The sequence below is a fragment of the Amblyomma maculatum genome, chromosome 10, assembly GCF_055883805.1.
Source record: "Amblyomma maculatum isolate TAMU_Amacu chromosome 10, ASM5588380v1, whole genome shotgun sequence".
Lineage (NCBI taxonomy): Eukaryota > Metazoa > Arthropoda > Arachnida > Ixodida > Ixodidae > Amblyomma > Amblyomma maculatum.
In genome coordinates, this window is record NC_139353.1 from 155,323,113 (window position 1) to 155,349,888 (window position 26,776).

At 48.8% G+C, this 26,776-nt stretch overlaps 2 protein-coding genes across 2 annotated transcripts in view; both read left to right on the forward strand.

The window, feature by feature from the left end:
• LOC146177751 (kelch domain-containing protein 3-like) overlaps positions 1-15,541 on the forward strand; it is a 66,897-nt gene extending 51,356 nt beyond the window's left edge. Inside the window, exons 5-7 of the mRNA XM_084581631.1 lie at positions 12,878-12,964; positions 14,649-14,757; positions 15,520-15,541. Of these exons, the coding sequence (XP_084437757.1) occupies positions 12,878-12,964; positions 14,649-14,757; positions 15,520-15,541 (218 nt within the window). The remainder of the gene's footprint in view (positions 1-12,877; positions 12,965-14,648; positions 14,758-15,519) is intronic.
• Positions 15,542-15,578: 37 nt separating this feature from the next.
• Positions 15,579-26,776, forward strand: part of LOC146177752 (kelch domain-containing protein 3-like) — a 31,953-nt gene continuing 20,755 nt past the window's right edge. Inside the window, exon 1 of the mRNA XM_084581175.1 lies at positions 15,579-16,008. Within this exon, the coding sequence (XP_084437301.1) occupies positions 15,956-16,008 (53 nt within the window). The 5' untranslated portion in view covers positions 15,579-15,955. The remainder of the gene's footprint in view (positions 16,009-26,776) is intronic.

The following is a 26,776-nucleotide window of genomic DNA, read 5'->3' on the forward strand; positions in this document are numbered from 1 at the left end:
TGCTTCTTCGGCCCATCCATGGCTGAGAAGTGCTTAAATAGTTGTACTGTCTGCTCTCGTCAAAGCGTGATGGATTTAAAGCCGGAGTCCAGGAAGTTGATAGTGTCGCGGGTTCTGCTTGCAGCGCGCAACCATCATACTGGTGTTCATCCCGGCACGCAGAATCTTTGTCACGCATCAATTCTACCCGCACGATCCGGGTTATCAGATCAGCCATGGACTTCGGAGCACTGACATCAACGCTCGCAACAGATGTGACGTTGACCAGTCGCCCAAATTTAGGCGTGATGCGGTGCAACTTCAAGGTTTCGAAAGTGCGGCAGTACCTGATGAAGTCAGATGTAGAGTTCAAATTATCTTTAGTGATACAAATGTTGAGACATCTACAGCGATACCTCTGAGCAAGTGCCCTACATTATCTTCATCGGACATTCGAAGGTTCACAATCTTGCGCAATTTAAAAATGTCCTCAATATATTTGGTGCAAGTCTCGCCAGGTACCTGGACTCGCTGCATCAACGTTTGCTCTGCGCGTTTCTTCCTCGCGGATCCTTCGCCAAAGCACTCCTTTATCACTTCTGTGAAAAAATTTGAGCTGGTGAGTGAGTCTTCATGATTATTAAACCAAACTAGGGCGGTGCCTTCCAATAAGAACACTACGTTCGCTAGTTTCACGATTGAATTCCTATGATTGTACCGGCACACCCACTTGTAGTTGGTTAGTCTCTAGTCAACGTCCTCCTCAGATTTTCCACCAAATGTGCGCGCCTCGCGGTAGTGCTGCCAGCTGCTCACCGCAGGTGTTGTTCGATCAGCATCGCTGTCTTGAGTCATGTTAGATGGTAGGGGTGGCAAACCAGCGGATCGGTGGCTTCGTCGAAGACAAAGGGGATCCGTGTTGATCTATACCCAGCACCTCCACCACACCTGTTACGTACTCAGTACGTAATGGGGGTGTTTATTTGCAGTCTAAGCCACTGCGTGTCCTCAAGGCACATCAGTAGACACGACTGCTGCTTCTGTTTCCTCTTCTTCCCTTCAGCCTCTTCTTCCTTGCCTTCACGCTCCGAAGCACGCGGCCATATATATATATATATATATATATATATATATATATATATATATATATATATATATATATATATATATATATATATATATATATATATATATATATATATATATATATATATATATATATATATATATATATATACATATAGTCGCTACACAGCAATAATTAAACAAAGTAATAAAATTCCGATAAAGAAACGTGTTAGGCAAGGAGACACAATCTCCCCAGTACTATTCATAGCTTGCTTAGAGGAAGTATTCAGAGACTTGGAATGAGAGCAGCTAGGGATAAGGGTAGATGGAGAATATTTCAGTAATCTGCGATTTGCTGATGACATTGCCTTGCTCAGGGAATGAATTGCAAAGAATGATTGATGACCCAGACAAGAAAAGTAAATAGGTAGTCTTGAAAATCAACATGCAGAAGACTAGGTAATGTTGAATAGCCTAGGGAAGGAACAGCAGTCTACGCTAGGTAGCGAAGCACTGGAAGTAGTAGGCGAATATGTCTATTTAGACATGTCGTAACCGCAGATCCGGACCATGAAAAGGAATTAAGAAAAACAATAAGATTGGGATGGAGCGCATTTGGCAAGCACTCGCAGATTATGACTAGCAGCTTACCGGTATCGCTCAAGAGGAAAGTACACGACAGTTGAATCTTACCTGTGATCACCTATGGGGCTGAAACGTGGAGGCTAACCAAGAGGGTTCTACTTAAGTTGAGGACAACGCAGGGGGCTATGGAACGAAAAAGGGCAGGGGTAAAATGAAGAGATAGGAAGTGTGCAGAGTGGGTCAGATAAATAATTCAATTTACTGACATTCTAGTGGAAATAAATAATGGGCATGAGAAGGCTCGGAAATAAAACATGAAATTTTTGAAAAACACTTTTTTCTTATTTTTTTCCGGAGGTATAAAAAACTGAAAAAAAGAAACCATAGATTATGGCTCCCATAAAGTACCATGAAAAGTTATTCTAAATGAAATGATAGAGGGCTGCTTCTAAGTAGGAAAGAGCACAAGAAAGGCCGTGGAAGGAATATAAGTTATTTGCTGTTATTTATGTTTCGTTGCATAAATTAGACTTACTGCAGAACGTTCCGTGATAAATGTTACTAAAACAATTTCAGGTGCCGAAATGCTGCAATTTTTTTGTTGTTCCACCTTTTACTGAGTGTCGAAACGCGAGGTTGTGAAATCTGGTCTTGATATGCTTATTCATATTTCCAATAAAATTGAAAGAAAATCTAGTCAGGTTGTAACCTCATTGCTATGAAGAGTTAGTTCTCGCGCCTATGCCCATATAGCGGCGGAAGCACCTGACGATCATGCCATCGTCTACCAATGCACCAGCTGGCAGTTATAGCGCGCCGTTGCGCCATTGATAGTACGTCACGTTACTGTGATATGACGTCACCAGTATTCACTGATACACTTATGAGCTTTATATGTCGTTAAGTTAAATGGCGTTAACGATCGTCTCGATCGGGCGCAAGAGCATTTAAGGATTTTTTTGAGCTAAATTAAGATATATGTGAAAGGTTTGTTGTGTTCAGATTTTGGCTGTGAGTGACCTCATGTACAGAGAAAACCCATAACAGCCTTATAAATCCTTAAAACTTGGTGTTCCAACCCTTTTCAAATAACATGATACAATTTGAATGCACACAAATTAATTGGAAGAAAAAAGGTCTGAAACTCAACATGAACAGATTAGAGCAGTCTAGGAGGAAGCGAGGACAAATACATCGCCAGTACTAGAGCGCCATGGTATGTCAATGATCTGATTAAAAATGCGATGAATGTTAACCTGGCTACCAAACATTATAAGAAAATGAACAGAACTGGCAGTTCACGTGCGTGTATTGTATTCAACAATAAACTAGGAACACATGCAAAAGAGCATTTTTTGTGAGATTGCTTATTTTACTAACGAGAAATACGGTAAACGGTAAACTACCCAGATTTGATAAAGGAAGAAAGGAGCCGTTTATAATAAAGGACTAGAGTAAAGCTAAAAAGATAGAATTGTCTCATGCGTATTTATACACATGACTTATTTGGAGATAAATGTGGCAAACTTTGAACTACATGTTAACATTTGCGCGAGAAAAATAAAAGGACTAGCAAGAGTAAGCCTATATAAGAATACATAATGAACATACAGAAATGTTGCATGTAGATATGATTCCGTTTTTGATGTAAGGAAAAATGAGATAAACCTCGAACAGTACAAGATAACTCACAGGATTATAAAAAAGGAGATTCGAATGAAAATATAGGAAGATAAGACTAGTACCAGGAAGGCGAAAACACAGCAACATGGCCAGATCTTACCGCCACATGATTACAGAGAAAAATTGAGATATATATTGAACTCCGCATAAGATTTTGCCAGAAAAAACAAATTACAAGTGAAATATATATGAGACGAAAAAAGAACGCGATGAAGAAACGGAGGCATGGGAACTCAAAACGTCGCCTGCACGCACTACTACGAATTGTTGCTCCTCTCATATCCGGCGCCGCTCATGAAACTAGACATTTTAAGCTGCATGTTGGAATGAATGAACACACCTTCTGTATCTACATCCCGTGGGCCTATGCCTGCGCCAGGCGTGCATACAGACTAAATTTGACCACTTCTTTTCTTACGCGGTAGTGGAGGCTGCAATACACAATCTTCTAGAACCAACAAAGGTGTCATTTGTCTTTTTATAACAGTCTAAAAGCGGCGCGAAATTTTCACGAGCAGCACTGTGCTAAAAATGGAGACTTTATGATGTTTTAATGCAGCTATACTCCTTGATTAATAGAAATAATTGATATTTTTCCAATGTTTCCAATGTTTCAGGGGAGAAATCTTTTTTCTTTTTTTTCTAACCAAAATTTCCGGCAGTTTTACATCCCTATGGGCAGGACATGTAGTGTGAAGAGAGGATAGCCGATGGTCGCTCAGGGTAACAAAATGGATTCCAGGAGAAGGAAAGCGTAGCGGGGGGCGGCAGAAAATTAGATGGGCAGATGAGGTTAGGTTTTATATGAGGAATATGGAGATGCCTTCGCCATGCAGTGGGTATAGTCAGGCTGCCGCTGCTGCTTCTGATGAATATGAGGATGATAAAAATATGGGCCCCAGCGCAGACCTTTGAGGAACACCTGAAGATACACCGTATTGTGTTTTATGTCGGCATTGTAATATTAACTGTATATTTGTTTGTGCTGTCTGCGTTTATCGAATGCCGTCGGGTACATTTAGCTAAACCATGGTGGAGCACAGGGCATCCCACATAGCACACTTTAGCGCCAAGCTTTTTGAAACAAAATTCTAGAGGGCACTTTGGACCACTAAGTGCGATGAGGAAAAAGCCATTATAGCGCAATGAATCGTAGCCCTCCACTACAGCACCTCAATCTCCCTTTCCCATTCTCTCCCATCTTTCTCTTTTACTTTACGGCGCGGTACGTATATCCGCGGAGAATCGTGGCAGACACTGCGCCTTTTGTTTCCTGTAAATCAATTTTAAACGCCGTTGATGCCTGCCTCATAGACATCTGGGTCTGCTTCTGTTTGCTGTGTGGTGCGGCTCGAAATGAAAGGCGCCGCATACGCGTGGATCGGACGCCCAGAGGGAGCTTCATTTATGCATGATTTATTGGATGATTAAAACTTTATTTTCCACCGATTTAGGAGGCCAGCTACTCCCCGCTCCTGGCACGCAGGCCTGAGGAACGGGGGTTGGAACCTCCACGACTAAAGACTGGCGAATATACATTAGCAGATATCCATGAAGACTTGCAAACTCTAGTTAAGCATTGAAAAGACGTAGGGGACGCTTTAGGCTTCAGTTTTGGCGCAGTTAAGTCGGGTCTCATGATTTGCAACGGCTCAGCTGATCAGGGTCTCAAAATACAAGGCCATGAAGTACCCGAGTGGCAGAATATAAATATCTTGGGGTATGAGTAAATGAAGGATTGGCATACATTGAAAAGCATTAGCAATTACTCAAGACAGAAGGGTGAAGAAATACCGTGATGATGAAGCATAGGGCATTGTGGAAATATAACAGGTATCAGGTTTTAAGGGTATACTTGGAAATGAAATATGGTGTATGGGCTTACTTTCAGAAATGCGGTTTTTTGCCTAAAATCAGAGGTACAGTGAGACATGAAAAATAAATCAGAGAGCCGTCGGACGACCGGGTGCCGACGGCAAAACCACAAATGAGGTGGTACAGGGAGATATGGGCTGGGCATCTTTCGAAGTACGGTAAGCGCAGAGTTCTCCCACTGGCCTCCGCTACCTTCTGGTGGTGCCCGTCGGCCTACGCTCCTCTGTTTTGCACGTTATGCACGACGACCCCACTTCGGGACACCTGGGATCTGCGCGGACGCTCTATCGCATCCAAGAACGTTTCTACTGGCCCCGGATGCGTGAAACCACTGAGAAGTATGTGGCTAGCTATGCTCAGTGTGCGAGTCACAAACGCCCCGCCGGCACTCTTCCTGGTCTTCTTCATCCGGTGACGCCTCCAAGATCCCCTTTTGAGAAAGTCGGGGTAGACCTCTTGGAACCCTTTCCCAAGTCGCATTCTTGCAACCGCTGGATCGTCATCTGCACTGATTACCACACTCGTTACTGTGAGACGGCAGCCCTTCCATCGGCTACTGCACACCAAGTCTCCCTCTTCCTGCTGCACTTTATTATACTGCGCCATGGGCCTCCCCGAGTGTTGATCAGCGACCGAGGGCGTCAGTTCACCGCTGATGTTGTCGAAGAACTCCTTCGTTTGTGCCAAACGCATTTCCGACATTCTACCCCGTATCATCCGCAAACAAATGGGCTGACCGAGCGAACCAACCGGACACTCACCAACATGCTTTCAATGTACGTCGCCGCCGACCACAAGGACTGGGACACTGTGCTACCATTTATGACATACCCATACAACACCGCCCAACAGGAAACAACAAGTTACAGTCCATTCTTTCTCCTCTATGCCCGGTCTCCTCGACACATCCTCGACACCATCCTCCCGTTCTCCACAGACGGCGAACCTGAGATTGCTGAGATCCTGTGCCGGGCTGAAGAAGCCCGCCGGATAGCCCGCTTGAGAACTCTCGCCTCACAAAAGCGCTCGAAATCCCGCTACGACGACCACCATCGCCACGTCACCTACCTCCCTGGAGATATGGTCTGGCTTTGGCGTCCACTAAGGAAGCGTGGCTTAAATCAGAAACTGCTCGCGCACTATATCGGTCCCTATGTTATCCTCGAGGCAATTAGTGACCTCACCTATCGGATTGCGCGCCTTACCAAAAGTGGCCGACGTTCTTCACGAACTGAGCTTGCCAACGGCGCGCGTCTGAAACCCTGCCATCCTCGTGCTGACGATTGACTCGCCCGGAGGGCTTCGCCTGCGACGGGGGAAGTGTTACGGACTTGTTCTCAAACAGAGCACGGAGGAAGAAAGAAGAAAGAGGAAAAAGAAGTGTGCGCGCCCGTTCGACCTTTGTCTTGTGGCACTTGTGTCGTTCCCGCTAGCCGCGTGTACCTAGCGTACTGAACCGACTAGAACGTCTCCGTCGCGACGCTAAGGGCGTAACAATATTATGAGGAACGCATGAGGAAATTGGACAGTAACAGATGGGTAGCTAAAGTATTTAAATATATACCTATACCTAGAAAGCGTTGACTAAAAATGGAGGAAAAAAACAAGGAAACTAACCGGTAAGTATACTGGTCACAAGGAGGAAGAAATAAACAGCGTTAAGCAACAGGTGAAAAACACAGAAGGTAAAATTGGGTAAATTCTATGGAAAAGAAACGGAGTGTGGAATTATACCGAAAGTGGAAAAGGCAAATCGGAAAGAAGCTTTCTTTGATAACTCAAGAGGCAGTGCCCTGTGTTTTGAAGCTAGATCAGGGTACCTTAGAACACGCAGCTACAAAAAGAAATTTAACAATTGAGATGACACATGTGCAGTGTGAGGTAAATACACAGAAACAATAAACCATTCCCGTTCGTCGACCGCGATCTGCCAGTAACCCGAACGAAGATCAATCGAAGAGAAATAACCGTGCAAGCAGTCCAGGGCATCATCTATCCTGGGAAGTAGGTAAACGTCTTTATTCTTTGTAGCTTTGTTGAGGTGTCGGTAATCAACGCAGAACCTCCAGGTATTGTCCTCCTTTTAACAAGCACGGCAGGTGGCTCCCAGGGTTGGCTCGAGGGCTCTACAATACTTCTTGCTAACATCTTGTCCACTTCATCTTGTATGACGCGATGTTATGAAATGGCGACTCGGTAAGGTCTTCTGTGAATTGGGCTGGCGTCTCCGGTATCGATACGATGACTAAACAGTGCCGTTTGTCCCAAGGGGCGGTTACCAAAATCGCAAATGCCACTGTACGAGGTCAGAAGGCTCGTAAGTGCTCGAGCACGATTAAAACACAAATCAGGAGCTACCATACCTGATATGCGGGCCCCCGTAGGCGGGGACGGTGAAGGCCGTGTCGATACTCGAGTCAGGTAAAAGTGCACACACATTAAAGTCAGACAACGGGGTCAGTTCGGCGAGAGAAATGCCCTCAGGAAGAACTTGTGCAAAAAAGCCGGAGTTCAGGACTGGAAGATGTGTGGTTTTTCGCTACGTGCACGATATTGTGAGGAAGGGCTATGCTACGCTGCAGTGTCACATCGGTTAAGGGGAAAACAATGTAGTCGCCAGCAGGAATGGATGGGAAAGGCGACTTGAGCACCACATACACAGCGGCTTCAGACGACAGACGAGTAAATGCAGCGAAGCGAAGGCGGTGCGTTGAAGTTGCATGAACTTGTTCATCGGGACGAAAGGGCAGGTCTAGATGAAGCAGTCCAGAAGAACAGCCAATGCGAGCGGAGTATGCAGTTAAAAAGTCGAGGCCTAATATGACGTCTTGAGGGCAACTGGTAAGGACTGTAAATAACACAGGGACGCCGGCAATGCTAATGCGTGCAGTACACATACCGCAATGCCGTACCGCAATGCAGTACACATACTGCCATCCGCAATGCGAACGGTAGCTGAGGTGGCGAGTGTGAGGACTTTCTTGAGGCATCGGCTGAGCGAGGAACTGAGGACCGAAATGTGGGCGCCAGTGTCAATAAGTGCAGTAATTGGCAATCCATCCTCACGAATATCAATGAGATTACGTCTTGGGGCGGGGGTCAGTACCGATGTGGCAGTCCGGGTCGGTAATGCAGCGTCACTTCGGGGCGCTGCATTCTCTAGTTTCCCGAGTAGGTGCCGGCGTATGGCGGGGAGGAGCTGTGACGAGGTACCGGTGAACGGGATCGACGAGCCTGGGGAGATGGAGATCAGCTAGAGCGACGAGCAGTTGGGGAGGTTTCGGTGCGAGGCTCATCTGGTTGAGAACGAAAGCGTCTAGGTCCATCATAAGCGGGGCGGGGCTCCTCTGGTTGGGCAGCAAAACGTCGAGGTCCATATTCATACCGACGGTCAGCGTTGTAATAAGAACGAGAGGTGGGGAAAGTACGGCTACGGAAATACCGCGATGTGTGACCGGCTCGACAGCAAATGAAAGATTAGCCTATCGTCTTAGGTGCGCCTCTCTGCAGGATTGTGACCAAGGTAGCGACATGGGGAGGCTGGGCTGATGGTTGCAGCAGCCACTAAAGGAACAGGGTGCGATGGTGGCGGGGGTGGCACGGGGCTGGAGGAGAGGCCGACTTTCGCAAGCTACTGGTGGACAGCGGCCTGTGTCATAGACACAGTGTCGGGCAGCGGAGACAGGAGTGGTGCAGGAGTTAGGGCCTCAAATTCTCTCCGGATGATCCGAGTCACGGTCGTGAGATGCAAAGGGGCCAGGTCATCGCAGGATGATGTAGCCGCCGTGTTCGGAAGATGCTCAAAGCGATGTACGAGACGGCTTTGTTTAGCGTGCTCAAAATTTCGGCAGATTTGAAGCGCTGAGGTGATGGTAGAGCAATCCATACAGAATAGGATGTGGAACGCATCATCCGCGATGCCCTTGAGGATATGCCCCACCTTGTCACTTTCCGGCATGGAGCTGCCTACTTTGCGACACAACGCAAGCACGTCCTGAATATAGGCGAGGTGGGACTCCGTGAGGGATTAAACAAGAAAAGAAAGTTCCGTTTTTGAAGGCAGAGCCCACCCAATAGGCTTCCCGAACAAGTCCTGAAGCGTTTGCTTGCAGATGGCCCAGGTAAAGAGCTCGTGTTCGTGGTTTTAGAACCATGTTCGAGCTGTTTCCGCCAAATAGAAGATGATATTAGCGAGCATGATGTTTCCGTCTCAGTGGTTGTTCCGGCTGCAGCGGTCATACTCATCTAGCCAGTCGTCAACGTCTGGGTGGTCGCCGCCAATAAAGATTTTCGTGGGTACAACTGGCTGAGGCGATGTTCCCGCGGTGGTAGGGGTTGCTTCGGAAGCCCTCGTGGCTGTTTGTGATGCCGTTGTGATCCCAGGTAGGTGACAGCCGCTGCGCAAATCCATATTTTCGCACCGTAAATGGGTTAATCGGTGCGTACGGGAATCTTGATTCACCTCCACCAAGATGATACGTGGCAGAAGGCTAGCACAGGAAACCAGAGCAGGTGATAAGAGACGTAAGTGTTCAGGCAAGCACTAACAGTTGCTTCAGTTTCGTCGTCTCCCACTTTGTAGTCCATCGTCGTCCTCTTCACTGGTATATACAGGCGTACAGACTCACCCCCCCTTCTCTTAGCTCGTTCAGATTTAAACACATTATCGACTGGAGCAAAACAAGCCCGACTAAAATTTCTTTATCAACTACTACACGGCCAGTACAAAATTGATACAACTACGTACATATCGCATTCACTGTCTAGAATAACATGGCACCACCACGAGCATGCGCTAACGGATACTCTTTTTCTAACGACGCATTCAGGTACTCTTTCTTTCCTCGCGCGATAAGAGAATGGAATCAGCTAAGCTCATCTCTAAAAAAACACAAATTCATTGTCGCAGTTCGTAACCCAACTAGAGTTAATTACAAGAGACCATTAATGCTTCTTACTTTTATTTCCGGTTGCCTTTACACGTTACTAACAATTCGTAGGATTAATATGGGGTACACCGACTATTGTTATCTTTTTATTTTTTTTTTTTGTATGTTTTTTATTAAATGCTGCCATACTATTTCGAGTATTGTTCGGTTGTTTTTCCAAAAAATTGTATACTGTGTTGTCCGCATTTATTGGAACTGTTTAGAATTCTTTCATTTCTTTTATATTGTATGCTTGTAACATAACATGTGTTTTGCCCGTCTGCTAGGCTCTCGATTGAGAGCGGCAGTATTGTTAAATAATAATAATAATATACGTAACAATAGTCTACTAGAATATAATGGCATCCCTCCGGAAGTCGATGAAGGTACAGTCACTCTTCCTGAAGCTCTGGGGCTTACAGATATTACTGGCCGGGTGATTGAACCTGCGGTGGAAGCTAGGAAAAAACAATTGGACGATTGGTGGCTTAAAACAAGAAAAGTGACATGATGCTAGTAATTTAGAAACAAAAAATTATTAAATAGAATGACGGTATAGTTAACCAATCTAAAACAATATTTAGATATAGGGGAAAATGAGCATGATAGTAACTGCTATCACCCCGTTTCAAAGGGGACGCTCCTATATTCTATCCATTCATCCAGCGGGGATGTCGCTTCGCAGGAGGGTCTCCCAGGCTTCTTTACTTTTAATGTTATTCCTAGTGCCCGGAGACTTAGGGAATTCTCAAAGTATATTTTCCGAGGATCCCCCTCACTTCGCAGGCTTTATATGTATCATTTTTCTGTCATCGTTCTGGATGTAAAACCATCAGACAGTGTTTAGAAAGTTTCCGGCTTCCAACCGCCGCCAGGATATGCCTCTTTCTTATTTAAGCTAGCATCTGGTGGCGGCGTTAGACATCTTCATAATCTATAATCTTCGACGATTTCTTTATAGGTTAGCAAACGTTCGTCCATCTCCTGGCAGTCAGGCGGCTCCGCATTGACACGGAAGTAGATAACTAGGTATAAATCATGGGGCGCCTCGTTGCCGCAGACGGCCGCTTGTGCGGGGCCCTAATTAGGGGGATGTTTCGATCGATTTAAGTTGCAGCTGACAGCATGTGGGCAGCGTCTTGCGAGACCTTGTCTTTTGCGGTATTCAAGATAGCAGTTTTACTGTCGCTAAAGATCAATCTAGCCTTCGTTCCGATGCAAGCGAGCGCTATTGCGACCTCTTCAGCCGAGTCTATGTTTCTGCCCCGGATAATGGCGGAGACGACTGGTGCGCCACTACCATCGAGTACCGCGGCGACGGCGCCCCCGATTGGCCGCTTGCAGCGGCTACGTAGGGGACCTCTTTTACTGTGATTTTGTTTTGCTTTTTTAACCAGCGCTTCTGCTCACTTTTTCCCTTCCCTGTTTGGGGTATTCTGGGTGCATGTTGCGGGAGAGAAGAGAGACGATGATGTTCTCGCGACGTTGTGGTGGTAGGGCAACCTTGTAGGCTGTGCCTCTATCTATTTTTCGACCCACCCATTCTAAGATGGTTCGACCCGTACTTCTACTTAATCTCTCATGTTGGGCGGCTCTCACAGCTTCAGCAAGTTCCGTTAATTATTATGCATTCCCATTTCTAGCAGGTGGTACGTAGAGAAGGAGGGAATCGCCTGGTGACGTCATGACCAGTCGTAACGGTGCATCATGCACCCCTTGTCGAACACAACAAGGATTGCATTGAGTGCATTCAGTTCACAGGCTTTCTATAATTCGTTTACAGGAAAGGAAATACGCGGTATCTGTCACTCGTGGAATGCCGCTATCAACCTCATGGTGGACAAGGTGAATTAGTGTGGCGTGTTTGGCGATCTGGGGCGTGGCATAGTCGGTTAAAGCGCTAAGCTGGCGATCCCAAAAATGGAGGATTTATTTGTTTATTTTTAACTTTATCGCTCATGATAGACAACACAAATGATGTTACCAGGTCATGATGTCCCAACTTCGCGATATCCCGCCGAATCTCACAAAGAACTGTAACACTTCTCACGAACGGGCGACAGTATGAGCCATTAAAGGAAGGCTTTCACCTTAATAGTGTGATTAGAAATGAAAGATAGAGCACGTCCTATCACAGACGGTGTTGGCAAGTAATCTTTTTAAATGTAGTGGTCATCTGGCGACCTTACCGAACGAACGGTGGCGGTATGCGTTTGTGTATATTTTTTCGCATCGTGCCAAGTAGGCCAGTTGATGAGAGGGGAGGGAGTACCAATATAATTTATTCGCACCATAATAAGCCACTTGATTTCATAAAGATTTCTTGTTTTAGAGACTCTGTGTAAATTGTCGCTTTTGAGACAAGCCCCCTTTGCTGAGTGCAGTGAGAAGGGAAGGCCTAACGTACGTGTTCAGCATAGTGTGTGGGATTCTTGCCCGTATTAAAGAACTGTTCTATAAAATATACAAAAAGGAGTTTATAATTAAAAAAAGGAATATTACGATCCTTATCCTGAATAAGTGTCTGAAATTTAAACCAAACATATACGTTGAGCGCACTCGGAGTTGGTCAATAACTTGTGATATTGACAACCCTGCGATGGTACTTCAGACTGAATTTGTGCACATGCTATAGAGTGCGCATACAGCCTCAACCGACCTGATTGCATAGCCTCCAGTAGCCGGATATTTTGAATCGCAGTTAATATAATAAACGTGCAGCCAATGCGTCGCAATATTTACGGCACTTTTGATTGCAGTTGTTCACAATGGCGAGATGTTCGTTTTCGGGGGCTACAATGGTCTCCTGGCGAACTTCTTCGGAGACGTGTGCAAGTATAACCCCGGTACGTGTTTGCTATCCGGTCACTGTTATGTTGGCAGTTTATAATTATCGCGTTTGCTTGGGGTGAACATTCCGAAGATTTGAACTCCAATCTTAATAACCACAGTTTTTATCGCAACAACGCAGTAGAATATCTTGGACAAGGAGTTTTAGCAAAGCCAGTATAGCGAGTTTGTGTCATTTCGGGAAGTGTGGTTTTCACCCCCTCTTCGAGTCACCTGATTCTTGAATACATCGGCGTTGCTACCAATTAGGTGAGGGCGAGAATGGCGGAAGCGACACTTATGAAAACGACGCCAACCCGTAATATGGGCTCAGGTGTATGGCATTGCATTTTAATGCTTGTCCGTTTCCAAACTAACAATAGGCAGACATTTTCACCAAAGAGGACACGTTAACCTGCGGGGCAAAATACCAAAGAATTACTTGGTAGAACTTTGGTATCAAATTATGGTTCTTTAGGGAGCAAGTAAGCAGAATAGTTGTACTTTTCGATTGTACGAACAGCTGACTGTGTGAATGAACGAACACACATGTCAGGCCGTGTGTAATAATTTCTAAAGAACAATATAGGCTACTTTTCCAAAATTATGTCGTCATATTGCTTCGCTAGTTAGAGGATAAAATGAATCAGCACAAGTTTTCATCAAATTTGCATATAGTAGACATTTACCGATATTTTAGGATCTGTGTGTTGTGAGGAAAATGCTTCGCCAACAGAGGCGTTGGTTGCCTTCCGAAGTCGTGCTATATAACACACGACAGCTTTAAGCCTGTTGTTTAAGAGAAGTTTAAGCGGCGCCCGTTCGTCGGCGTATAGGAACATCCTGATTGGATAAAGAGATCTTGCGCCAGTCCTGGAGCCATGGAAGTGAAAAAAGAAAAGAGAATGATATACACTGTGCTTAGTAAATCGTGACTCCACCCAAACTACTTTATTGGATATAAATTTATAAACTAAATGAATCTGGCTGGAAAGAGCGTTTGTGTGGCATATGTTTTGAATGCGGGACTTCTGCAATCCACGCCAGCTACGCAGCTCCTCCTCGGTAGTGGAAGCACGATTTCAAGCTGGGTAAAGGTATGTACCTTTGCCGTCTCGTCATGGGCATTTTGTACTGTCTTTCGACATTAAGCTAAATAGCATATATCGTAATTAGACAGGCACAATAGTTATGGAATGTTATGACTTTGAAGTAGAAAGTGCATAACGATGAGGACAGAATGAGCAAACGAGGGCCCGCAAAATCTGTGGCGTACGGAGCCAACAGCGCTATCCTAACATTCCCTTGAATAAGGAAGTTTATTACCAGCAGTTATCAGTTTTGGCTTTTGCTGGTAATTGCCCTTTCCGCCCACTTTTATATTATTTCTTCGAACCCAATTCTATACAATTCGATGCGACATAAAGTTGACAATGAAATAACGTTAAATTTCGCTCTGAACCTGCGCTTACTCAGCGGTTCTCTAGAAAGCTGCACATAAAAAACGTTTTAACAAATTCTTAGCTTAGTGAAAATAGGGAGTGGATACTAATATATTACGGTTTGATAAATTAAAAACTTGACTCAACGCATCCTATAGTGTACCATATTTCTTTACATACCTGTGCCTTTAGATACATTATCTTATGTATGCACACAGACTTGTCAGTGCATTACTGGCGTACACTCACTATACTCCAGATCGCTCCCAGTGGAGCAAGGTGAAGCTGCTACGCAAGGGACCCTGCCCTCGCCGCGGCCAGTGCTGCTGTATGGTCGGTGATCGATTGTTTCTCTTCGGCGGCACAAGGTACGTAGTCAGGTTACGCCGGTGCAAACAGTTTCGGATGAGTAAAATCTGTGCCACATGTTCTGCTACAATTCACCTAGCCGACAAGCTGGTTTCTACCATCGCCATCCTCGTGAGGATACGAAAAGGCTATTTGTTTCTCAAAATGATGTTGCTGAGCTCAGAACACATGCTGTTCCGAAGAAAAGTGCCACAAAGGCACATGAAAGTCACGTGCCCCGGTTTACGTCTTTTAGCGCGTAGCACTCTTAGCCGCAATCACGGATTTCGCCGATGTCTGTCTGAAGCCACTCACTCTATCTCTCTTCGGGATCTTGAAGTGGAGAAATAAATTGCCGACGATTATATGTTACTTCCTAATGCGAAATTTGGGCGCAGCTCACTAGCTGTTTCACCTTTTCGACAGACTGAGGCAAAGAGTTCGATACAGACACGTATGTACATTTACAGACAACTTTTTAAAATTTTTCACACGTATTCCTTTAAGAAACACTCCACTAAAAGTTCTTGGCTGTCATGAAAGAAGCTTTGTGGTCGGAGAAATGAAGAAAGCAGTTAAGTTATCGGGAAGTTGCGGGACGCAGCGCGTGGGCCCACGGGGAAGTTGCGCGACGAACAGACAGTAGCGTCTGACTGATGCCGCTGACGCCGCTAGCGAGTGAAGAGAACGTGACTGCGTTGGGGCTTGGGATGCGCGCACCGTGATCCGCTGATAGCGAGCCGGCGACTCGACAACCTGAGAGCACCTTTGCCGCCACGCAGGATGAGAGGGGAGAGGGTATAAGCAGCGGCGAACGGGGGAGCGCGCGCAGTCCCCTCGGAACCTTCAGCGAGAGCGGACCTCCGTCGCTCGCTCCCTTCGATTTCGTGCGCTCCCGTGGTCGCCGCATTTCGCCTCCAGCTCTCGGCGCGTTCGGACGCGTGCGCGGCTCGCTCCGACGAGTACGCGCGCGCTCATCGCGCCGCTAGCTCCCCGGCCGTGCTCCTCAGCGCCGCGCTGCCTCGGAAGCCTCCCCTGTGCTTGTGGCGCGTTGCGCGTGTGCTGTGTGAGTGCCGCGGGGCCCCTGTGTGCTCCCTCTGTGGATTTTCACCTGGATTAATTACCGAGAATTCCACCACTCGGATTTTCACCGTGGTCCACTGAGGGAGCGCATCGCTGCCGCCAGCCCCTTCGGGGTTGTGCCGGGCTTCCGGCTGCATGGTCCCGCCTTCCAGCTGGGACCAACTCTTCGTCCTACCGTCGCTTTCAAGGTGAGCTTAAGCGCACTAATTTGCGGTTTCGGCCGCTTTTTTCGCTTGTAGTTTTTTCAGGTTTTTGTTGCTATGGAGCAACATGCCGCTCGCCGCGGCGGTCCCCAACCGGTCCGCCGCCGTACTCGCAGCCTCGGCAGAGATCCGGCATCCTTTCGTGCCGACATCGAGTGCCATGTCCGGGGACAACTTGAAGACTTTTACGACAGTCTTCGGTTGCTGACAACCCCCTCCATTGAGGAGTCCCGTCGCAACCTTGTCCCCCCTCCTACCTCAGGGCCTCCACCGCCCCAGGTCTCTTCATCTCCGACCGGTAGCCGCAGCCCATCCCCCCCTCTGACCCGGTTGAGAGCGGCGCAATTCCTGAAGGATCCTGCCGACAACCCACCTCCCAAGCCTCAGCGCAAAGGAAAGGCCAAGCGCCAACAGCGCAAAGTCACCGACGATGCTGCTGCGACAGCCGAGTCGTCCGACTCGTGCCGACCACCTTCCGTTTTGCTCCCTACCGGACAGCCAGAGGCGTCTCTCCAGGCACTCGAGGCTGTCATATCTGGTGAGAGCAACACTTCATCTACTTCCTTTCCAGCTGGAAAAGAAGACCTTGCCTCCCAGCTCAAGGCACTGGACGAGGTACTCGCAACTGCGAGCCGCCTCCGCAAGCCTCGTTCCTCCGGACCCTCGCAAGAGCTCACTTCCCAAGGTGAAGTAACTCTGCATAACTCCTTTGCAGCCTTAGGCGAGGATCTTGAACATCAAGATTCTGACAAGACCGCTGCCCTACCATCCTCCGGTTCGCCTCCTGAGGTTCCCTGGTTTACCTCCTCTGATTTAACTCAGGACCAGGCTAACTCCACCACGGCACAACAGCCTTCCCGCTCCAACCATCCGGCTCCTGATCGCGATCGGGATAACGGTGGTTGGACTACGGTCACACGCCGAATCAACCGCCCCAAGGTGACTCGTGTGGCCACGGTGCTGTTCACCCCTCGAGAGAAGAACACTTCTTTGAGGGCAACCATCAAGGAACACATGAGTGCCTATCTGTATGGCCAGCCAGGGGTCATTGAGGTCCGGCTCAACCGGAAACGAAACATCGTGGCTGCTGATGTGTCATCCCAAGAAGCCCGCGATCACCTCCTGACCCTCAAATCCCTCCTCGATATTCCCGTTCGCTCGTTCGAGGCTTCCCGCATGGACTTCCATGTGGGCACTATCTTCGGCGTCGATCGCGAGGTCCGGGAACAGGACATTGCCGAGGGCATTGAGGCTGATGTTGAGATACTCGGCGTCCGTCGTCGAGGCCACCCTGTCTCCGTCCGCTTCGCTGCCCCTCCACCTAACCATGTCTACATCAATGGGATGAAGTTTGCTGTTCGACCACTGAAAGCTCGTCCCCTCCAGTGCACCCGCTGCGGAGCCTTTAATCATGTCTCCGCCGCTTGCACCAGGCCTGATCGCTGCTCCATCTGCGGCGGATCACACCACACTCGGAAGTGCACTTCTAGCACTCCCAAGTGTTTTCATTGCGGAGGTCGGCACCGGGCTGCTGATCCCTCGTGTCCCAAGTGGCGACACCAACAGCAGCTAACCACGGCTCTCCGCAAGACAACAACACCTGAAGATCGGCGGCAAGTGCTCAACGAGCTCCGCCCTCTTCAGCCCACTGGGTCTGGGTCTACCCAGTTCGAATCCTACTCAAAGGCCCTCCAGTCACGGAGTCCCAAGCACCCCAGCGTACCAGCTAGGGAGCCCCCTCAGCAACCTGTGGCGGTGGATATCCAAGCCACACTCACTTCGGTAACCGAAGCGCTACGACTTGCTGTCCAAGCGCTCATGACCCAGCTCCCACCCAACTCTGGCGCTCGCCGATTGGGAGAAGCTGCTGCTCTCATTACTGAGAGCCCTACCACTCGCCATCATGGCCAGACGTAGGAACAGGCGCAACCCTGTTCCCAGGAGACCGCGTGTCTTGCAGTGGAATACCAACTCCCTGCGAGTACGACACGCGGACCTCAAAGATCTAATCCTCCAGAAATCTCTGGAATTTGATGTCTTTGCTTTACAGGAGACCCGAGTCCCAGCGGAGAACCTCCGACTACCAGGATTCACCGGGTACTCTGGCCGCTCATGCTGCTCCAACCAGGACTGCAATGATGCCCCCTGCCTGGATCCTTCGCATCCACAACACAGGCCCCGCACAGCCATCTATGTGAGGAGTGACATACCCCACACACTGATGGATGTTGCCCAACCTGACCTAGGACAACTGGAGATCTGTGCCGTGCGCGTCCGTATGGGTGACACGGACACTACAGTTGCTTCAGTATATGTCCCTCCAGGAGTTCCTTGGGACCCCTCCTGCCTCATTGCCCTTCATTCCCGTCTAGGTAAGGATGTCCTTATCTGCGGGGATTTCAACTCCCACCACAGGGCATGGGGCAACCAGTCCGGCACCACCCGAGGCAAAAAGCTCTTGGACGCCATCAATGCGGCTGGCCTTCGTTTCCTACAGCCTACCTCCCCAACCTTCATTCGGCCAGGACGATCTTCTTTCATCGACCTGGCTCTCATCTCTGATGCCTGCCACTATTCGTGGGCCAGAGCACCTGACTCTTTGGGCTCGGATCATTTTCCCATCTTCCTTAACCCCTCTGTGAGGGGTAGGAGGAGGGAAAAGCTTTACCCCATTACCAAATGGGCCGAGTTCAGAGAACGAGTGAAAGACATCCCACTTGCAGGTGACTTCCTGGATTTTCTTGGACGTTGTGCCAAGAACTCCACAATCACCTGCGCAGTACCACTACATGCACCAGTCCCGGACCTACGTCTACTCGGACTTAGGGCCTCCAGACGAAGGGCTGAGCGAGTGGCCGAGCGCACCCACCATCCCGAACATTGGAAGGCCTTCCGCAGGATTGATGCTTGCTGCCGTCGTCAGGCCAATCGTCGTTCCCGGGAAAGCTGGGCCAGCATTTGCCGGTCCATACAGTCAGCCAGACAGTCCTCTGCTGCCTGGCGCATCCTCAAATCCCTTTTGCAGGTTGCCTCCAATCGACAACCTGTCCTGGGAGCAGCCATCGCAAGAGGCATTTCCTTTCAAGACTTGGCAGAGCAACTTGCCGACTTCCTTTCCAAGTCAGCCACGCCCCCCCCATCCGCTGGACTTCCAGTGGCGAATCCCCCTTCGCCCCTTCGGGCTACCCCTTCACCACCAGCAGCTTTGGCACAGACCATCTCTGCCCTCTGCAATGAACCCATTGCCCCTCATGAGCTTCAACGTGCCCTCAATCGCTCGAAGAAGAAATCAGCTCCTGGCGCTGACGGACTTACACTCCAGATGCTCCGTAATCTGGATGCCCCGGAGAAGAAGCGCCTCCTCGCAGTCTTCAACGACACATGGGACAGCAGCATACTACCGGACAACTGGAGAAATGCCATCGTTGTTCCCATCCTTAAGCCCCGTAAGCCGGCTAAACAACTATCCTCCTACCGTCCTGTATCTCTTACATCTGCAGCCTGCAAGACCATGGAGTTCATTGCCCTGGAACGACTCACATGGATCGCCAGAGCAACCAACTTCCTTCCAGAGATGCAGACAGGATTTCGGAAGCACCGCTGTACTGCAGACTCTATAGCGGATGTTGTCTCCACCCTTGAGGAAGCCAAATATGCGGGCGACGTTGTCTTCCTGGTTCTTCTGGATGTCCAGTCCGCTTTTGACAACCTGCCCCATACCATCATTGAGCAGGCTCTGGATGCCCTTGGAGTGACTGGGAAACTGCGTAGCTTTGTCTCGGCGTTCCTCTCCAATCGCACCTTCCAAGTTCGAGTTGGGCAAACACTTAGCTCTCCTCGTCCTGTTACATCTGGGGTTCCCCAAGGATCAGTCCTCAGTCCTTGGCTGTTCAACCTCGTCCTAGCTGGCCTGCCGAAGTTCGTTCAGCAGATCAGAATCCACAAAGTTTCCTGCTCCATCTATGCAGATGACATAGCCCTCTGGATCCGAGCTCCAAAGAGACGTATTGTCTCCGCTAGGAAGGCTATGCAACAGGCACTGGACGGCGTCCAGTACTTCCTATCATCTAAAGGATTGACCCTCTCGGCTACTAAGTCTGAGGCCCTCGTCTACCATCCCAGAGGAGCACGGAGTTCCCGCCGTCTTGCAACTTTGCATATCGAAGGAACCCCTCTTCCATGGAAACGCCAGGTGAGATACCTAGGTCTCACAATTGACGACCGTCTCACCTGGATCCCAGCTGACAAAGCCCTCATTCCCCATCTCGATCGTGTGGGAAGAGCAGTCCAGCGTCTCCTTGCTAATGGCAATGGTTGCTCCTCCACTTGGGCAATCAAGCTCTTCGAGGCAGCGGCGACTTCGGTCATCCTATATGCCCTTCCCTTCGTTTCCCTTCGGTCGACTCGAGTCATTCGTCTCGACACGATTCGAAGGCATTGGATTAGAAGATTCCTCGGAGTCCCTCAATCCTCACAGATTCCCACTACCCTTGCGGAAGCTGGTATCTACCCTCTGGATCTTCTCCTCGCCCAGAGGGGACTGACCCACATTGATCGTCTCAGCCATGCTCCAGATGGTGCCTCACTCCTAGCACGGCTGCACAGCAAATCCCATTCTTGTATGGGTAAGCTGTATACAGTGTACAGAGAAATCATCGGTCCTGTCCCAGGTTTCTCAGTCCTACCCCCTCCACCCAATCGACCCCCAATTCCTGTCTTTTTGGATACGGATGGTCACACCAAACGTCACACCCCTGTAGCTGCCTTCCAGCAGACAACTGCAGCCCTCCTTGAGGAGTGTAGAGAATCTACACTCCTCTTTACGGATGGCTCGGTTCGACCCGCTACCTTCCAAGCAGCTGCTGCTATGACAGCACCGCAGCTAGACCAGTCTAGGTCCTGCCGCCTGTCATTCCCTGCCAGTTCAACAGCTGCTGAGCTGGCCGGTCTACACCTAGCCGCACAGTTCATCGCTTCCAGTGTCCCTCCTGGACCTGTGAATGTTCTGTGCGACTCCAGATCTGCTCTGCAGCTCCTGACTATCTACCACGGCACCAACCTCTCGGTGAACATTCTCCGAGCCCGTCTCCTAGCCCTTCAGGACTCGGGGTATCAACTGGCCCTACATTGGGTTCCAGGACATACTGGAGTCCAGGGCAATGAAGAGGCGGATGCCGTGACCAAAGCGGCGCATGACAACGGTGCCCCAGTCACTGAGGCTGTCACACCTTTTGACTTTTCAAGACCCCTCTTGAGAAGGTCGATAAGGTCTTTCCATCCTGACCGTCGTATTGCCGCTGGTGAACATCTCCAACGGCTCTCTGACAAACTTTCACGGAAGGACAAATCCCTCCTCCTACGACTTCGAATAGGCTGCACGTGGACTCCGTCCCGCATGTATGCCTGTGGCCGAGCTCCCAGCCCAGCCTGTCCCTCTTGCGGCAATACTGGCACACTGGGACACTTGCTCCTCGTGTGTCCAGCCTCCGCTGGCCATCGCCAGAAACTTCTGAATGGCTATCGGAATCTTGGTCTCCCTGCTGATACCGAAGGGCAATTGCTCTTCCCATCTCGGAACCAACTTTCTGCTCACCGGCTCCTCCTGATTTATCTGGAGGAGTCTGGCCTCAGCTCTGTTCTGTAGGCCTGCATGGGCCCATAGTGCTTCGTGCGGAAATGGCGGCGACATAGGCGGCGTCAGCAACCTTCCCCTCCCCAACATTCCCCTAAACCCAACTTCCCCTTCCCCCTGGTCACCAAGAGTGATGCCACAAAGATGGCCAACATAAGACGTGACCAGTACCCCCTCCCCAAAAATAAACCATAGTCACCACCACCACCACCACCAATCAGATAACATGCGCGGTCGGCGCCACGCAGGAAAAGGAGGCTAAGCTGGGAGGCTGAAATGGGGCGGAGCTGGTCACGAGACCGACGCCGACGCGAAACCCAGGAATGGGCGCTGAAGAGCGGCGCTCGAAAAAAGTGACGCGCGCGTTGCGCGGCTCAGCATGGCGGAGGCGGAGCGGACGCACAGCTGCAACACAACCTGCTCTCTCTCTCTCTCTGTCCATCCGTCTTTCCTTGAACTTAAAAAGGAAGAAGGGGAAGTGGCAACGCCCGAATCACGTGAGAAGGCGGAGTGGTCGCATAGATGCACCCAGTGAGAGAGGGAGAGAGGGTCGTGCCAGTTGCGGACATGGCGGCCCTCACTGGGAAGTCATGTGTTGCTCGCGCGTTGTCAACTTCGGCATCTCTCCTCTCGCCTTAGTCACTCCTCAGCTGTCTCGAACACTAGACGTGCACTCGCGGTGCTCCCTGGACCTCGGTTCCGAGCCGCTCGCCGCGTCGTGAAGACACTCGTGCTTACCTCCGTGCCTAAGCAGTGCTACTCATCTACATCGCATTTGATGAAGTATGCAAATCGGCCGTAATTCTTTATTTTTTTATTATTATTATTTTATTATTTATTTATACTGTAAGCCTTTTGACAGGCTCATACAGGAGTGGGCAAAAAAAAGTCACAATTTCACAGACAGTGTACAATATATCCTATAAGACAAAAAAAAACAACAACAAAGGAATAACAAGGAACATTGGACAACAAGGAACATTTTAGTACCGACAATATATGCACATGATATACACTCAAAGCACTCCGTGATTTGCTAGGGCAATCCGCATAAATGCCTCTGCTCACATTGTTGCAGTTTGCTGGGCAATAAATATTTCCACCTTGGTGATGAATTCATTTGCAGATGTGGAGGAGACAATGTCGAGTGGCAGATTATTCCAGACTTCTATGATGGACGGAAAGAAGGAATGTTTAAACGTGTTACAGCGGGTGATAAATGGCCTAATCGTCCTGTCATGGTTTGTTCTAGCTGAATGTTTGTATGGTGGTTTTAAGTATTCTTGTTTGTTGATATTAATACAGTCATGATAGAGAAGATAAAAAAATTTTAAAGAAGCAATGCGTCGCCGGCTGTTCAAAGTTTGGACGTCTGCTCTGTTGCGCAGCGCGGTTGCCGAGACATGCCGCGAGTACTGCGAAAAAATAAACCGAAGGGCTTTGTTTTGCATCGCTTCTTTTACTTGTCTTGCCACTTCTTTTACTTGTCTTGTTTACTTGTCTCGCCACAACATATAGTTTCAGTGCCATAGCCAAAAAAGTGGGATCGATTGCATGCCAGTGTGATTAAATGCTTCGAAAATGGGAACTGGCTGCTTCAAGTCTTGTCCAGTATTATGGCGCGTAAGTTTACTCCTACCTGCCAAAAGGGCACAGCGCAATAATTGTACCATGTTTTGCCTTGCGAAAACATACTTAAAGCGACATATTGTCACGCACTTCCCGCGGTCCTGTATTGGAAGAAGAGGAGGCTTGGCGGGATAAGCAGAAGAAGAAGAGGAAGCTGGTTCTGCCCGCTCTGGTGTGCTAATCTCTAGCGCATCCTAAGGTCTGGCTAAATAAACCTCGTAACAAGTGGGGTGGAGTTTGAGGGCTAACGATCACCACGAAACCTCTCCTACACCGCCGAAGCAGAATTGCTGGGCTACCCCCCCTTCGGACGGAGATGGCGCAAACACGTGTTTCAACGCCGCCCATGCCAGCAGCACAACCAACTACCCCACAGCCTGATCGGGAATCCCGACACTTTTATGACAAGCCTGGGGAAGACGTGGATGATTGGCTCACCCACTATAATCGGGTGAGCAAATACAACCGCTGGGATGCGAATACCAAGCTGGCGAATGCGGTATTCTTTCTTGAATAAACTGCAATAACATGGTTTGACAATCATGAAGCATCCCTTATCACCTAGGATCGCTTCATGGAAGAAATGAGAGCGAGATTCGGCGATGCCGATGCTCGAAAAAAGAGCGCTGAACATACTCTGGCTCAGCGAGCGCAAGTACCGGGGGAGACCTGCACAACTTATATAGAAGATGTCCTCAAGCTATGCAGAATAGTTGATGTTCGAATGACAGAAGAAGACAAAGTGGGCCACCTCCTCAAAGGAATAGCGCAAGATGTGTACAACTTTCTCATCTGCAAGGAGGATTTGAATACTACCGCTGATGTAACACGACACTACCGCACGTTTGAAGGTTTGAAGCGACGCCGTATCGTTCCGAAGTTTGGGCGGTTGCCTAATGTCACAACTGTCGCCAGTGTGGATGTGTCTGAAGCGACGAGCATGGCAGATACGATTCGACAGATCGTCCGCGAGGAGCTTCGGAGGCATCAAGATGTTGGGGGCCACGTCAGAGACGTCTACAGGGGTACCTCTTCGGCCCATCTTCTACCGGTTATGATCCCTCTGTTACAACTCCTTCGGACATCCGATGCTCTGTAACTCATCGCCCAAACATGCAACCTCTACCCATAAACGCCTACAACAGCGAGCACTCACGACCTCCTCGTCGACTACATCCAGAACACAATGCGTTTAATCCAAGCGACGATGAGCCTTATTCATCGAATGAACGTGAGCCGCCAGTGTGCTATGCCTGTGGAATGATCGGCCACATTTCGCGTTTCCGCCCCAATCGCCGTCCGTACCAGCAGTATCGCCGACAGTGGGTGAACTCCCGTGCAAGTATTCCTGCAGACAATGATGATTCATACAGAAGAACACCTGGCAGGAATGAGTACAGAACAACAGCTAGCCGACGAGAACGCAGAGTGGCGCTGAACCAAAACGAATCCCCGGACTCTAACCTGACACCACCATCTAAGCGCCTACGACGCTCCCCTTTTTCCCGACGACGGTCGTTACCTCCGAGAAACTAGTGAGTTTGGCTGATGGAGGTGAGGTCGCAAATGACTCTAGCTTACCTATGCCTCTGCCCGTTTCGATGTTAAAGAACCGAATTGAAGTGTTTGTAGATGGTGCACGTACTATGGCGTTGTTGGACACAGGTGCAACAATTTCTATTATAAGCCTCGCTTTTAAAAACTGCCTTGGCCGTAAAATTATGTTTGGTTGGGATACTGCGGCGACATTGAGTGGTGTTGGTGGCGAACCGCTTAACCCAACTGGAGTCTGTTCCGTGAATCTTGTTATCGCCGGCAACACATTTCGAACTGAATTCGCAGTACTTGCTCGATTAACGCATGACGTAATTCTTGGACTCGATTTTCTGGAACAATGTGGGGCCACTCTCGACTTTCGCAACGGAGACATTTCTGTGAGCCATCGAATTGAATCTGCTTTGTGCGAAAATTCGCGGACCAGTCGCAGCTCGCTTTCGGTTTCGGACGACATAGTTATTCCAGCAATGCCAGCAGAGTTTATACAAGTTGTTAGTTCAAGCTGTGCCACTGGTGAGCTCGATGCTGTGGTTGAACTACTCACCCTCAACTGCGCGAAGAAAAGTATTCTTATTCCCCGCTGCGTCATCTCAGTCATGAATGGCCATTCTTTGTGGACGACTAACTGCTCTAACGAACCTGTTGTATTGCCACGTGGTCCAAAACTTGCCGACTTTTTGAGGATAACAGCGCGGAACACAGGACGGGAGCACAAGATTAGAGGACGACACAAATAGCGCTGCACGCAGCGCTCGTTGTGTCGTCTAATCTTGTGCTCCCGTCCTGTGTTCCGCGCTGTTATCCTCAAGATGCATAACCAACATGCCCAAGCTGCTGTTCTTGCCGACTTTGACGAAGATGCTTTAAAATCAGTGGTAGTGCTCCACACAGACAATTCCCAGCCTACCGCATGCTCAGAAGTCAATAAGAAAAAATGTCCTGCCATGATTAACAAGTCCCTGCCAACAAGTAACCGTTACAGTCTATTAGAAGTTCTGTCGAAACATACTGCGACTTTCGATATCTTTCGGGATTCACCACCACGGATTCCTATTTCCCGTACTCAGCACCGAATCAATACTGGGACTGCTGATCCAATCCGTCAGAAGCCTTATCGTGTATCCCGATCAGAGCGACAAACAATCGAAGAACAAGTTCGTGATATGCTGCATAAGGGCGTCATTCAGGAATCGTCTCGTCCGTGGACTGCCTCTGTGATACTAGTAAAAAAAAGACGACATATGGCGCTTTTGCGTTGATTATCGGCGGCTTAATACTGTTTCCAAGAAGGACGTGTATCCACTGCCACGTGTTGATGACGACATGGATTGTTTACATTCTGCCTCCTATTTTTCCTCAGTTGACCTGCTATCAGGCTATTGGCAAATCCCCATGCACCCGGAAGATAAAGAAAAGACGGCATTCATCACCCCAGATGGGCTGTATGAATTTTGTGATGCCGCTTGGATTATGTAACGCTCCAGCCACGTTCGACAGATTCATGAATACAGTTTTTCGCGGACTTGTGGCACATTTGTATGTGTTATTTGGATGACGGAGTGATATTCGGGACTACTTTTCGTGAACACAACAGTCGATTAGAGATTATCTTGGAGTGTATTGAGGAAGCTGGTCTGGTACTCAATTCCAAGAAATGTCGTTTTGGAGAACACCAGACTGTGGTACTTGGCCAAATCCTTGACAAGGATGGAATCAGGCCTGATCCGAATAAGATCGAAGCTGTCACTTGTGTTAAACCGCCGAAATCGTTAAAACTGCTGAGGAGTTTTTTGGGACTTTGCTCCTATTTCCGACGTTTTGTTCCGAAGTTTGCTGACCTAGCATATCCCCTTACTTGTCTTCTGCAAAAAGATGTACCTTTCAAGTGGACTGCCGATTGTGCATCCGCCTTTCGCCAGTTAAAATTTATTTTGA